Below are 14,957 nucleotides of genomic sequence, written 5' to 3'. Positions count from 1 at the left end.
TCCATAGGGGCAGATAGCCCAGTTGTACTTGGGAGAGGGGGTCACCAAGAAAGTTCCTGCCAGAAGCTCTATTCCCCAGCAGAGGGGCCCTAGCATATGGGAGCAAGTTTCCTTTTGGGTAAACAGACGGGGCTCAAGATGATGATTGTGGTCACGGGGCTGATGGGGACAGTGAGGTGGAGCAGTATCTACTAATTCATTCAGTGACATTTATTGCACACCCTCTATATTCTGGGCACTATCTTACAAATACAGCTCCGCTCAAGACAGACAAAAACCCCTGCCCTCAGGGAGCTTCCCTTCTGGTGAGCAAATGGATAATGCATAGAAAATATAAAAGATACCCCATGTCAAATAGGGAGCAGGGATGAGAGTGCCAAGAGGAGGGGAGAGTGGCTGTGATTTTAAATAAAGTGGTCAGGGAAAGCCTTCCTGAGAAGAGAGGCTTGTGTAAAAAAAAAATATTAAAGGCAGTTATTATTTTTCCTAAAATATTAGAGGCTTTAGAGATTATTTGGTCCAATTCCTCCATTTTTCAGATGAGGAAACTGAGGCTCAGGTCAGAGGTGAGGTGCACGGAAGGTAGAGTCTAGAACCCAGCTCCTGGGCATGGTGCTCTCCCCACCTACATGCTGATGCTCCAACACCTGCCCCCCCCCCGCCCCCCGCAAGTGCAATCAATGAAAAGGCTCAGTCTCAATGAGGGATGATGAGAGACACCATAAAGTGTTTATGGTCTGGGCTGGCGGTCAGCACACTCTTGTACTGTGCAACACTCCCAAGCAGGTGACCATAAAGGCTTTCTGGTGGCCGGACACCTCCTAGACTGCCACAACCACTGTGCATTCCCAGCCACTCTGGCCTCTGGCCTCTTCGCCACAGTAGCACTTTGCTCCCACCCCGCCTCCCTCAGAGCAGAGCTGCCCTCTCACCAAAGATGACTGTGGCCAGGGCAGGGCTTCCAGAGACAGGACCGTGGGTTACATGGCCTCTGTGCCCCCTACATTCAGGCTGGGTGCTGGGAAAATGCAAGAAGGGGCCCTTCGTGCAATCGACACCCAAGAAGTCCCTGGTCATCCCCATGATGGAGGTGGCCGCTGAGAACTCACAGCGCCGCCGAGAATGGCTTTCCTGGAGGTGGAAATGGACACACACACATCCAATTAGCTCACATGAACCTCGCAGCTTTAGGGAAGACATTGCTGACTCTTGGGTCAGGAAGGGGCCCCATATCTGGGCAGCTGCCCACATGCCCATCACGGAGCCCCCGCACCCTGCTTCTCAGAGCCTCTCGCTCACAGGGCTCCTCCTGGTACTCAGCCTGTGAAGGAGCCAGGATCCCCAAACTTCCCTGCCCCTCCCGCTGTGCCTGCAGCTATGGGGTTTATCTGAACGGTAGCCTGGAGTCAAGAAATTCCATGAGCAGCTCTGGCCCCTAGCACTCCCACCAGAGGGTTCCTGAGGGGGCACTTCTCAACCACAGCATCCCACCTGCCCTGTCAGCCTACATACAGCAGGGCCAGAAGGTGGACAGGGCGTGCCAGGAGCCTGCCCTGGATCTCTGGCGAGTTGTCTGGCCATCCACCTCCCACAGGACAGTTGTGTTCTTGAGAGCTCTGGCCCAACTGGGCAAATGTCTGACAAAACCACCCCCCCTCGCCCCCCTGACCACCATCTCCTTCAGTGGTTCTCAATAGCCATCCATGTTATTCCCAAAATCCAGGAGGGAGTGACAGGCCCTGGTTGGCCTCTGCCTCATGGCTCAGCCTTTTCCCTCTCTCTCACCCCATGTACTTTCTACAGTGAGTGTGTCCTTTAGCTCTATCCTTAGCTCTGTCCAAGCCACCTCCTCCATGAGGCTGTGGTCACCCGACCAGATGATACGTCTCACTGCTCAGAGTTCAGCCTCTGTATATTCAGGTGGCGCTTGTCCAATAATCATTGAGGGAAATCTCTTGCCTTCCCTAGCAAATGATGAGCTCCTGGGGGTTCTATCTGTATTTTAAGCATGTTTCTACTTTCTCCAGCCCACACGGAGCATAATAATGCCTTCGCAGACTAGGCATTTCATAAATATTAGATGAATTAGTTAATTAATGAATTAACCTGCCTTAGTAACTTGTTCTATTATCCAAATCCCTTCTTACTGAGAGAGACAGTCTTCTCCTAGCTTGAGCTAAATCTCCCTGCCTAATTTCAATCTTTTGCTCTCTTGTTCTCAATGGAAATGGAGCACTTGACCGCCATCCCCAGGGCATGGTCCTTCAGACTTGACAGCCCCTTGGCCCTCTCCTCCTTGGGAGAACCTCCCAGCTCCTTGCTTTGCCCACACATCCTCCTCTGCAGCCTGTCATCACTGCCTTGAGTCTCCCCTTCATCAGGTGTGCCTAGGAGCCAATTCTGGGGCTATGGTAACAAGGGCCTGACTCCCCAGGAACGACCAAGATGCTCCTAGCTCCTAAACCCAATAGCATAAATACAGTATCTTGAGGAACAGCATAGAATGCTCCTCTTTTTCTGGAGGGACCCCCATCCTGTGTTCTCCTTACCCCTTGCTCACCTGACAGTTAAGCTTCTGAGATGACCCAAGGAAATAGTATCCAAAAATAAGCTCATTCATTTACTCACCCAACAGGCATTTATTAGGCTCCTGCAGTTTACCAGGTAAGTCCTAGTGACTGCCCTACAGTCTCCCATGGAAGGTGATGAGGCCAACCGCCACCCTTCCACCCTGTGACAGGTGTCATGAGGAAGGTGTGTACCAGGTGCTGTGGGAGGAGTGTGGGCCTCATGGGAGAGCTAGTACTGAAGCAGGATCTGAAAGGATGAGAGGGCATTTGCCGTGAGGTCTGCGGGCTCTAGCTTCCGGCCTCTGTGGGAAGGAGAACTGGACCAGGCCTGGTTCTGTTTGGCCTAAAGAAACAAACTAGAGGCAGATCTGGGTCTCTGCAACAGTTCCAATAAAAAGTCCAAGGAGGCCAGAAGCCTTGGTCTGATCTAGGTACCCAGACAAGCCAGGGGAGGGTGGGGTTGGGGAGGGAGATCTGCATAACCCAATAGCAGAACCTCTGGGAAATCTCAACAATGGACTTTGGGCCATTGTTAGAGTTAGGGTTCCAGAGAAATCTCCTGTGGAGATCCCTGAGGCCCAGCAAACCACCCAGAATCCTGGGGCCCCAAACAGGAGAGTAGACAGCCAGAGATTGGGATGGGGAGATCCAGACGATGGCCAGAGCCCAGAAAACCTGGCTGGACTTTGGACCTGGATTTAGGCCCTTGGTGGAGCACACACAGCAGGAATAAGAAGGGTAAATACCCAGCTGTGTTCACCTGGGCACTGAGGGCTGAGTCTGGGAGTGGTGAGTGTTCCTGGTGTCTGATGGAGCCCCCATGGCAAGATAAAGAGTAAGGTGGGAGGTGACACTGTCAGTTAAAGGGGATGGCTCATCCCCTCCCTCCTAAATGTCACTTCCTCTGGACCTAGTCTCTTGATCAAGAACTTTCCAAGGGATCCAAAGGGCTGCCAAGGGTTATTCTATGCCCACACCCTCCCACTCTGCTGGGGAAGCTCCCTGCTGAGCCCTGAAAGTCCTTGGGGTGCAGAGAGGGCCTGGGCATGCATAGGATGCCACCCATCCTCTCCCTCAGGGCTAGCCCCTGTTGGTGGCCACTGTGGGTGGGCGTAGGGTGAAAAGCAGGAGGCTTCCTGGGGGTGGGAGGGGTAGCTAGAGCCTGGGAGAAGGCCAGAGGACTGTGGACAGCCTTGTAATTTAATTATTTGACTGCAGAAAGGAGATCTCATCTACTGGGTGCTCATCCTTGTTAAGCTAATTGTCTGTCTCCTCTCTCTTCTCCCCCCACTTGCTGGGGAAGTCGCTGTGGCCTAATTGAGTTATCATAAAGATAATGGCTGATGCCCTAGCCAGAGCTGAGAAAGGAGGATCCCTGTCACAAAGGCTCAGGCTCCAGACAGGCCCCCCAGGGCCCAGAGATGTGGGCTGTGGGGTGGGCTGGATCTACGGGGGGAAGGAGGCTGCGTGGATCCCGCTCAGCCAGATGAGCAGCAAACTGGTTGTCTCACAAAGAACAGGGCTCCCGGGATCCCTGGGTGGCGCAGCGGTTTGGCGCCTGCCTTTGGCCCAGGGCGCGATCCTGGAGACCCCGGATCGAATCCCACATCGGGCTCCTGGTGCATGGAGCCTGCTTCTCCCTCTGCCTGTGTCTCTGCCTCTCTCTCTCTCTGTGTGTGTGACTATCATAAATAAATAAACATTAAAAAAAAAAAAAGAACAGGGCTCCCTCTCTGCCCTTCCCTGCCACCAAGGGGAGCTCACTGATGACACAAAAGGGCCATTGGGCTGGGCGTGTCTGAAGCTTTCTCAGAGAGGCTCCTGGGCAGCATAAGGGAGGAAGCACGGACTCTGAGAACAGGGAGACCAGGTCTCAAAATCCCACTGTCACCTCTTAGGAGCTGGAAGACCGAAGGCAAATTACTTCTCCATTCTGAGCCTCAGTTTCCTCACCTGTACACTGGAGGTGGTTAAGCTACATCACATTACTGGGCGGGAGGATTCAGTGTGCTAACACTTGACGACAATGGATAGGGCTGGGGCAGGTGATAGGACCTCAGCAGAAGGAGACCAGGAGATAGCACCTTGGCTTTTAGAGGCACAGCTGTGGGGTGTGAGCTGGGGACAGGCTCACACCAACCTTCTTCTGACCCCCAACATCTGAGGCACAGCATTCCCATCAATCCCAGGCCCCAGAGAGCTGATGTATCTTTGGGATGAGAAAGTGGCACCGGGCCATTGTCGAGGAGCAGCAGAGGAGTGAAAGTGAAAGCCGACCAGTGTCCACCAGCAGATGGGACTCGGGAAGCATATGATTCATCACCAGGACAAATCTGAGGGTCAGGATTAATGCAGGCCAGCCAACGCCCAACACAGAGACAGTGGGTCCAGGCCTGGGTGGGCAAGGGGATGAGAGCCAAGGGCCAGTGGCATCCCATGAGAATATATAGAACAAGGCATTAGTGGCCTTGGGGAGCTCTACCTACATCCCCAAGGGCAGGAGAACCCCAGAGGTGAGGTAATGAGGAGTGCTGCTGGCCAGGCTGGGGCGCATGGGGGGCCTGACGGCAGCACTCCCCTTGCCTCCCCAGTGCCCCCTCTAATCCAGCCCTTTGAGTTCCCACCTGCCTCCATCGGCCAGCTGCTCTATATCCCCTGCGTGGTGTCCTCGGGGGACATGCCCATCCGCATCACCTGGAGGAAGGACGGACAGGTGATCATCTCAGGCTCGGGCGTGACCATCGAGAGCAAGGAATTCATGAGCTCCCTGCAGATCTCCAGCGTCTCCCTTAAGCACAACGGCAACTACACGTGCATCGCCAGCAACGCAGCGGCCACCGTGAGCCGGGAGCGCCAGCTCATCGTGCGTGGTGAGCAGAGAGCCCAGTGGAGGAGGAGGAAGGCTCTGTCCGCTGCTAACCGTCTCCCTAGATTAGGGGTTTGAATCATGGGCTGAGGGAACATTGGCTCCAATGCAGGGGAGGGGGACATCAAGATCAAGCAGTTCAAATGTCTTAGTTTCCAGGCCAGGACACGCAGGCCCTGAGAGGAGAAGACCCCATTCAGTTGATCATTGCCAGGGTCAGAGCTGGGACGCAGAACTCCCAGTACTCAACAAAAGCCCTCAGCATCTTGAGTTTCAGAGTTAGGTGTTGCAAACTTGCCTGTGGTCCAGGTGGGGCTGGCACAGAATGGAGGGTTAGAGACCACGGAAGACCTGTTAGAGACAGGTGATCTGTTTCTCACTACTTTCCCTCTTTCTGCAGTGCCGCCTCGATTTGTGGTGCAGCCCAACAACCAGGACGGCATCTACGGCAAAGCTGGCGTGCTCAACTGCTCAGTGGATGGCTACCCCCCGCCCAAGGTCATGTGGAAGCATGCCAAGGGTGAGCCCCTGGCCAGCCAGCGTCTCCAAGCACAGTCAGGGAGAAGAAAGTGGATGGGGCTTGGGCCTGTTTTCCTATGCACAGCTCCTAGCCCTGGGTGGGAGCCCTTTCTAAGCTTTCACAGGACTCTGGGCTATACTTGCTCTGGAAAGTATCCTCGGCCACCCTCGAGGGTCTGCAGACTGGGGACAGCTATCAGGCCAACTCCAAATTTCCTCTAGTCCCCACAAATTGACCTCTGTCCTTCCCTGTCTGCTTTCTCCAGCCCTGCCCACCCTGCTTGGGGTCCCAGAATCTCCTTGGCCCCTGTTTCTATTCTGGGACCAGTCAACCTATTCTGGGACTGTGGTCCTTCTTTGAATCTAACATCATCCCAAGGATACATTTGGTATCTGAGTCCCATGCCAACCTCTTGTCATAGACCTTACCCATCACTGATGCTGGGGGAATGAGGAAATGGTACCGTAAAGCCCCCCTTGGAGAATGGCTGACCTCTTTCCCAGGCCTGGCTGTCCAAGACCAGGCAACTGCCATTTTAGGGTTCCATCTTGCCTTTGCCTGTGGCCAAGTGGCCTAAAGACAACCCTTTCTCTCCAAATTCGGCCCCAAAGCTCAGTGCCAAGGCAGGTGTTGAGGTGAGGCCCCCAACTCCATCTCCTGACTTGAGAGCTGGGGCAGGGCCAGACCTCTGCAAGTCTCTCCCTGTTGCCCAGAGGAGTACTTGGGAAATGCTATAAAATGGCCCTAGGTCAGCAAGAGAAGGACATGGGGGCATCCTTGGGGCTGTTGAACCTGACCCAGCTTGCTTGCTAGCCTGGGCGCCAGCCCCTTAACAGCTGCCTCCTTCCAGGGAGCGGGAGCCCGCAGCAGTACCACCCAGTGCCCCTCACCGGCCGCACCCAGATCCTGGCCAATAGCTCACTGCTGATCCGCCACGTCCTGGAAGAGGACATGGGCTACTACCTCTGCCAGGCCAGCAACGGCGTGGGCACCGACATCAGCAAATCCATGTTCCTCACCGTCAAAAGTGAGTCCTGCTCCCGCGTGGTCCTAGCCCTCCACACAGGCTGGGGCCTGTCCCCACACTCACCTTGCCTTCCTGCCCAGCTGCCCCTGTTCCATCTGTGAGTGGGAGGCAGGGAGAGAGCCTTCCTGGTCAGAGGTGTGCTCGGGACCCTCAGGTGGGGGGCTCAGAACCCCATGACCTTGGCCAAGTCACCTCACCTATCTAGGCTCCAGCTTCTTCCCTGTGCTAGAGGTTCCTTTCCAGCCCACCCACCCCACCAGGCTGTTTGAATAACCGATCATGGGAAAGGGAAGGTATTTGGGGAGAAAGCCAAAAGAACAACAAAACTCATCATTCAGTGCTCTATGGCTTCTAAATCCCGAGACACAGAGCTGGCCTCACGGCCTCAGAAGCCCGAAATATCCCCAAATTCCATTCAGTCACACACAGGTATTCCTACCAGAGAATCCCATCCCTTTAGAGTCTTAAGGGTCTGTATAATGACCCCCACCACCACCAACTCATGTCAGAGGAACAGTGTCCATCTGGCTCTGGGTCAGGAAATGGAGCACGGGCCGTGGAGGACAGAGGTAAGGGCCGGTGTGTTAGCACCAGACCAAAGCCAAGCGCGAATCCTGGTGCCATGTTGTAATCATTGTGACCTCAGTGGGTTTGCTTGGCCTCCACATACATTTCCTGGATAGAGAAAATGAGAGTCATCGTAGTGCCTTTCCTATCATGTCCTGTGTCAAGAGTGAGTCCGATAACATGTGTAAAGCAGCCAGTATGGTGACTGGCCCCCAGTAAGCCAGCAAAGGCGTACCACGTTGGCTGTCGCTCCCGGCAGTGCCCGGTGTGGGGTCCCTCCACTAGGAATCAGAGCTGCTTTATCGCCTGCCAAAGCCCGCGTTCAGCTCAGCACAAGACAGGGAAGCCCCGGCGATCGATGCTCGGGGAGCTCCGGGCGCCGGAATCCCCGCCCTGGGGAACCGCTTCCCTCACACTATCAAAAAGCACTTTGTCCTTAATAAAACCAGGCAATCAATCTACATCCCTCAGCCCGGGAGAACTTCGCTAATTCTGCCTGCGTGAGGTGAGAGGACTAGCAGGCCCTTCGCGCTACCGTCCCTGGAATTTGATCCTTTCCTCCCCACCGTCCACAGCACGCAGAAACCCAAACCCGGAGGCTTTTTTTTTTTCTTTTTGTTCTTTGCTCTTTCTTCCCGAAGCTAAGGGACTGCACCAAACAAGCGTGGCTGTGGCTCTGTGGCGCCCGGCTTGTGGGATGAGAGATACACGGTCGACCGGGCGGGCAGGAGGTGGGCTGTGCGGGGAGCCTCGGGTCACAGCAGGCTGTCCCCAGTGTCCTGGAGGGATCCTGGGCAAGTCGGCCCAGCTCGCAGCCCTGCGCTTTTTCTGTGCTGTCTACACAGCTCGGCCCAGGCCAAACAGCACCCGGAGATACTCAGAGGAAGCCCGTTTTGTAAATCCGTGTGGGGGGGGACGGACGGACGGACACACACACACACACACACACACACACACACACACACACACACACACACGGTGGTGCAAACACCTGGCGCCCTCTTCCCCAGGAGCTTCTTACCACTCCCATCACCTGTGGGCGGAATCTGGCCCTTGTCCCCTCCTGCCCTCGCCCTATTTGCAGCCGCCTCATCATCCTTCTTTGCTTCCTTCCACAGCAAGGCACACGCACACGCCTCTCTCACATCTACTCTGTCTCACAGACACCTCAGGTCATATTTTCCCACTCACCGCACCCCCCTCCCCGCTGCCTGTGACTCGGTGTCTCTCAGCGCTTCCTCACCCAGCCTCTACCCTGCCACCAGCCCCAGCCGACAGCTGTCTTCCAGCTGTGCCATCTCATACCCCCTCACACGCGTGGGCTCCTTACATGGCCTTTTCCTGACATGCTTTCTCTGTCGCAAACGCCCCCTTGCATCCCAGCCCCATGCTCCCCAGTGACCTGCCCAGCCATGCCAGGGACCCCTGTGCCACCCTGACTGCCAGCAGGACAGGAGGAGCAAGGCCAGGGGCATTTGAGGCCCGAGGGCAGGCGGAATGGGAGGGCTGAGCACGGCACGGCCTCTCTTTGGGTCGGAGGGTCTGACCGCCCTTCTGTAGCAGCTGGAATCACTCTACACAGACCCGAGGAGCCAGAAGGGGCACCTGTGACAGTCTGACAATGTTGATGAGCTGGGAATCGGCACTGGGGTGGGGCACAGGTGCTCCCAATTTTCTCTAGAAACTTCCTTCACTCTGCCTCCTGCTATGTCTACACAGGCCTCCTGTTCTAGGTAACCGACCCCCAGCTGGTCCCCTTGCACGTCCCCGCAGCTGCTCTGCCCTTTCCTTCTTCATTCACCCTCAGCCTTCTCCCTCTGCCCAAGCTGACTTCAGTTGAAAGGGCATAGGAAGGTGGGGAAGAACCTTCAGGCCCCGGGCGCGTTAGTCACCCTTGGGATTGCCGGGGGCAAGCCATTCCTAGCCAGACCTTACTCCATCTCAAACACTCACCACTACCAACGCTCCCCTCACCCACTTGCAGAGCTGGCCGTGGGAAGACTTGCCATTGCAAGGCCTCAAAGCCAATTTCAAGGCTTGTGTCAATGCACGCTCAAGAAAATGTTGACTCCACCCTGTTCACAAGACCTCATACTTCTGTGAAAGCTCAGAAGGCAAACTGACCCTAATCCCCACTTTAGCCAAATAGAAGAAAGGGACATACATCATAAAAAGCATCCAAGTGTCAAACTGGACATTTGTGGTTGGTGTCTGTTGGGGAGTGTCTACACCGTTGATCCCCACAGTTTCCAATGATAACTCAGTAGATCTTCACTGAACACTCACTAAATAGGTCCATGAAACTCCGTGACTAAGAGCCTAGGCTTTAGAACCAGACAGACATGGGTTCAAATCCCAGCTCTGCCACTTGATAGCTGTGAAGTCTTGGATGTTGATCTCTGCAAGCCCCAGTTTCCTCCTCAATAAGTTTGGGATTATAATGCTTTTGACTCATTAGAAAGGTTTAAATGAGACATGTGCTTACAGCCATTAATATAATACGTGGCACCAAATACACATGCAATAATTGTTAGTAATCATTCATTTTAGGTGCTGAAAATCTAGTGATGAATAAGAGTTGCGGTTTTCAGAAAATTTTTTTAAAGATTTTTATTTATTTATGAGAGACACACAGAGGGAAAGGCAGAGACACAGACAGAGGGAGAAGCAGACTCCCTGCGGGGAGCCCGATGCAGAACTCGATCCCGGGACCCCGGGATCCTGACCTGAGCCGATTGCAGATGCTCAACCACTGAGCCACCCAGGCGCCCCTGTTTTCAGGGAATTTAGAATCTTGAGGAGGAGGTAAACATACACCTCAAACAATCATCATGCACAACATGATAAGTGCCTTACAAGGATACAAACAAGGTGATACGATGAGAATCTGGGATGGAGAAATTAATTTTAACTTTGGGGTGAATGAGGAAGTGTCAAGAAAAGCTCCACCAAAGCAATAGTGTCTAAGTGGGGCTCGAAGAACACAGGAATTCTGACAGGAACCAGCAGCGACAGATGCCATTCCATCCCGGAGGGGAAAGCATAGCAAGGGCGTGGAGGGAGGAAAGTCCATGAGTGTCATCTGGTGAGCTAGAAGCTTAGGTGTCTGGTAGAGACTGAAGGAGGATGGACAGGGAAAATGAAATGTCAGGTGCTTATGGGCTTTGGAAGCTAAGCATTTTCTAAGTAGCATTGACTTTTGATACCAGGAAGCAAACTGGAGTTCCAGGAACCCAAGGGGTCTGGTGGGAGTCCGAATTCCAGAGCTGATTCTTGCAGAATTGCCATGTAGAGCCTTTCCTCAGGGCCCTGGGGTGCAAAGGGCATGTTAGGGTGGGCAGCTGGTTTTCTAATCCCCAGACATCCTTGTTGGCAACCAACCAGGCCCGATTGGCCTCCACTGCTCTCTGACCCCCAGAGCGTTGGTGTGAGCTGAGCCCATGATCACCTGAGCTTATAGCCCAGCCTTATACCATCCTAGGTCAGCACTTCATAGTCTGTAGAGCTCTTCCTATGCCTAGCCTGTGAGGTCAGCAGCCAGTAGCTCCTTCCTGAAGAAGGTAAGGCACTGGGTCAAGGTCATTGGGTGGTATAGTCCCAGCTGAGACCAGAACTTGCCTCTGGGGCCTCATGGTTTAGTAGGAAGAGCAAGACCCAGGGGCAGAAGATGTTGGTCCTGGCTCCACGACTCACCAGCCACGTATCCAAGAGCCATTCCCTTCCCTTCTCTGGGCCTCGGTGTTCTCATCCATACAATAAGAGGCCTGCATTAGAATCTGGTCACTAGCTGTTTCCAAGACAGTGTGTGCATGGTCCTTTCAGGACAGCAGACCTCCTCCCAGAGCTTGGTTAAAAGTAAATGTAATTAACAGAAGAAAATACCACATCCAGCTACCTTTTATCTCCCTTTTAAAACAAAAAGAGAGAGAGAGAGAGATAATGACCAAAAGGAGGAGAAAGCAATCCCTCCTCCAATTGGCACAGAGGGAAAAAAATAATAATAAACCATCTTCAAAAAGAATGCTTTACAGAGAGGCAGGTAAAAAGCCAGGCTGCTTAGTCTGGGGTACAAGGGGCTGGCTGTGTTTTGATGTTGCCACCACGTGGCGGTGCCTCCCTGGACTCCGAGGGCCTCTTATGCCCCAGGTTACCTGATTAGACAGGTTCTGTTATATCCCCCAGACTCTCCTCCACTTTGTAAAGGCTCCAGTGATTGGGCCGAGGCAGAACCCATGGCCAATTAAACCCATAAGGGCTCTTTGTTTGGTCTGAGTTTTGATTTGTTTGTTTAGCAAAATGTCAGACCAATTAATGCCAGATCCAAGAGCCCTCCACGAGCACACACCCAGCTGCAGAGTCACTGGAAGGCAGGAGACAGGAAAATGGAGCTTAGTGAGGACTGGAGGAGAGAGGGGGACCACACTAGGGGGGAAGCCCCGGGCCTGGGTAGACAAGATGGCCTGCTCGCGGCTGACCTCTGGTGCAGCACAGCAGGCAGGATACAAAGCCTTGGAAAGAAGACAACTGCATATCTCTTGACCCAGGTGGTCCTAATTTCAAATTTGCCCAAAGGAAATTCTTCCTTGTCAGGCAGAAGCAGCACCTCCCTCAGACCCAAAGCCTAGGGCTCCTGCTCTAGAATGTTCTTCTGCCCTCATCAGCCCCTGCCCCTCCCACAGGGCAAGGAGTCTATGGCCAAAGGAAACGCTGCCCAGAGCCCACAACTCCCTTTCTAGACCACATTCCAGATGCCCAGAGAATTCCTTGCCCAAAGACCCCAACCCAACTTCTAGGATCTTCCAGTGTCTTCCCAAGGAAGGGCCCCTAGACCTGAGGGATGGCTGTTTTCAGGGCATGCAGAAGGAGCCTGAATCTGTAGGTTGGGAGGCCCTCTCAGCACACGGGAAGAAACAGGCAGGAAGAAACCAAGCAAATGGCCCAAGATTTTCCTCTGTGGTCCCTGGGGGTAGAGCCTATCTCCTCACCAGACTTGAGTTCCTTGAAGGCGGAGCTGGTCTTCCCTTCTCTCTGTGGGAATGCCTGCCCCTGGCACCCAGCTCAGCAGAGGCCTCTGCCCACTCTGGCCTGCCTTGCTGGGAACAACAGGCCGACTGACCCCAGCCCCTAGGTCCAGTCCAGTCACACACGGCGCCACAGGTCATGCCCTGGGTGCTCCCCTCTGCCCTATGAGTCTCCCTGATTGGCTGAGGGGTGGATGGGATGGCCCCTCTGTTGGATCAGCAAACAGTCAGGGGAGGAGGCAGGAAAGCACAGTGGCAGGCAGCAGAGCAGGACAATGTTTGGCCTCTGAGTCACACTGGCCTGGGGCTGACACTGGCCCTGCCATAGCCGAGAAGCTTGGCCACAGTATTTATTTGCCCACCCCAGGACTGGTCATCAATCACCCTCACCTGCCCAGCCTTAGGGCAGCTAAGGGAGCCCCACCCTGGTCTGTGCCAAGCCTGGGGTCTCTGCAAGCCTGGGATCTGGCCTCTCATAAAAGAGGAAGGGAGAGGAAGAGGGAATGAGCCACTGCCATGATTTCCATGGCAATGATTATCCCACTGGCTCTCTGGCCTTATTGATTTTCAGACTTCATAGAATAAGGAGCAGCACTTTGTTTCCTGCTTCATCAAACAGGGGTGAGCAGAGAGGCTGGACACATACCCGGTCTCCAGGTCAGGCTCCGTCCTGCTCTCCCCACCCCTAAACCACACCCCCAGAGGTCTGCAGCCATGGGCCAGCCCAGGCTCTCCCTACCATATGCGGGACCCAGGGACACCAAAGTGAATAGATGGCTTAGGGGACAGGATGGCCCCCAAGCAGGGAGATGGCAGTCCCACTTCCTTGCCTCAGTATCCCCCACTACACCCTGAGCAAACTGGGTCAATCACTTCGTCTCTCTGGACTCACTTTGTTCCTCCGCTAAGAGATGTCCCAATCCCTCTCTCCCCTTCCCACAGCCCCTAAGACAGTAGCAGAGCTCAAGAAATGGGCCACCTTCTCTGTGCCTATGGAGACCAGGGAGGGCATGTTTTGCTAGTTCCAGGACCTTACTTCCAGAAGCCAGAGCCCTCAGGGTTTCAGGGGGTATAGAAGACAAGTCTCTTGGGATGCCTGGGTGGCTCAGTGGCTGGGTGCCTGCCTTCGGCCCAGGGTGTGATCCTGGAGTCCTGGGATCAAGTTCTGCATCGGACTCCCTGCAGGGAGCCTGCTTCTCTCTCTGCCTGTGTCTCTGGTCTGTGTGTATGTCTCTCATGAATGAATAAATTTTTTTTAATGTAAAAAAAAAAGAAATAGAAATAGACAAGTCTGAACCAAAGAAACATGGGAGGTCTTACTGATCTCAAGAGACCAGTAGTGTCATTGGAGCAAATCATATCACATGCCAAACCTAGCCCCGAAAGGGTCCTTTGTACAAGGTTTCAAGGTAGAATGAAAGTCTCCAGGTGGAACAGCCCCCTTCCCTGGCCCCTCTTCTCCTCACCATGACAAGCCAGGTCCCCTGACAAGCAGAGGAGGGTTTCATTGAAGGGACAAGAGGAATGCTCTGCCTGTGTGACCTCCACTCCCAGTCTGAAAGTGGGACATCTCGTCCTCAGGCTCATTTGAGCCCTTATCTCCTTGTTCGAGGCGTTAGGCAGTGGTGGCAGGCAGTCCCCATGACCAGGAGCACAGGAGAGCTTCCAGATGGGTCTGGGCTCTAAGGTGTCATTCAAGGCCTGCCTGATGTTCGGCTCCAGCAGATCTGATGAATAACAGCATTCTGTGCATCCCACATGCTAATCAAGAAAAAGGTACAGTAAACATTCTGAGACACAGGGAGCTGGGGTTATCACTGGGTGGCTCAGTTTACTGGAGAAGAGAATGCAGGCAAGCAAAGAGCCGAGGCAGTACCTCCAAACCCTAAGTCGGGAGCCCAGATGTGCTCCCCCAGTGATGATCGAAGCCTTCCTGAATGGTAGGGGCGGAACAGATTGGTAAGTCAGCCAAGCAGCAAACAGGCACTTCCTGATTAAATCACCACTCCTGCCCCCAAGGAACTTACAGACTAGCGAGGAAGCTGGAACCAACCTTCAGAAAGTAAGACAAGATCACGTGCCAAGGGGTCTGACACTACAAGTGCAATGTTACATCAGGGAAGGAAAAACCCAGCGTGGACAGATGTGGTCAGACAGTGCTTTCTAGGGGAGGGGGACTTGAGCCTTGAAGAAGAGGGGGCAGAAGGAATAGCATGAGCAAAGGCACTGGGGTAGGAAGCTGTGTGGGAGGCCATGAGGAGAACCTCTGATGAGAGGGTGGCAGCCTGGGATGAAGGGGAGAGCTTGTGAAAATAGTGGCAGGTGACACTAGGATCCTGGGCAGGGAATGGAGAGAAAGGGGGAATCTGAGAGTCATTATGAAGGA

At 54.0% G+C, this 14,957-nt stretch overlaps 1 protein-coding gene across 1 annotated transcript in view; it reads left to right on the top strand.

Moving 5' to 3' along the window:
• DSCAML1 (DS cell adhesion molecule like 1) overlaps positions 1-14,957 on the top strand; it is a 347,857-nt gene that overhangs the window by 264,736 nt on the left and 68,164 nt on the right. Inside the window, exons 9-11 of the mRNA XM_055305239.1 lie at positions 5,162-5,440; positions 5,837-5,956; positions 6,807-6,983. Coding sequence (XP_055161214.1) covers positions 5,162-5,440; positions 5,837-5,956; positions 6,807-6,983 — 576 coding nt within the window. The remainder of the gene's footprint in view (positions 1-5,161; positions 5,441-5,836; positions 5,957-6,806; positions 6,984-14,957) is intronic.

Source organism: Nyctereutes procyonoides, unplaced genomic scaffold (assembly GCF_905146905.1).
Source record: "Nyctereutes procyonoides isolate TBG_1078 unplaced genomic scaffold, NYPRO_anot_genome, whole genome shotgun sequence".
Taxonomy (NCBI): domain Eukaryota; kingdom Metazoa; phylum Chordata; class Mammalia; order Carnivora; family Canidae; genus Nyctereutes; species Nyctereutes procyonoides.
Note: the sequence above shows the minus strand (reverse complement) of the source record. Positions and strands in the feature narration are given on the sequence as shown.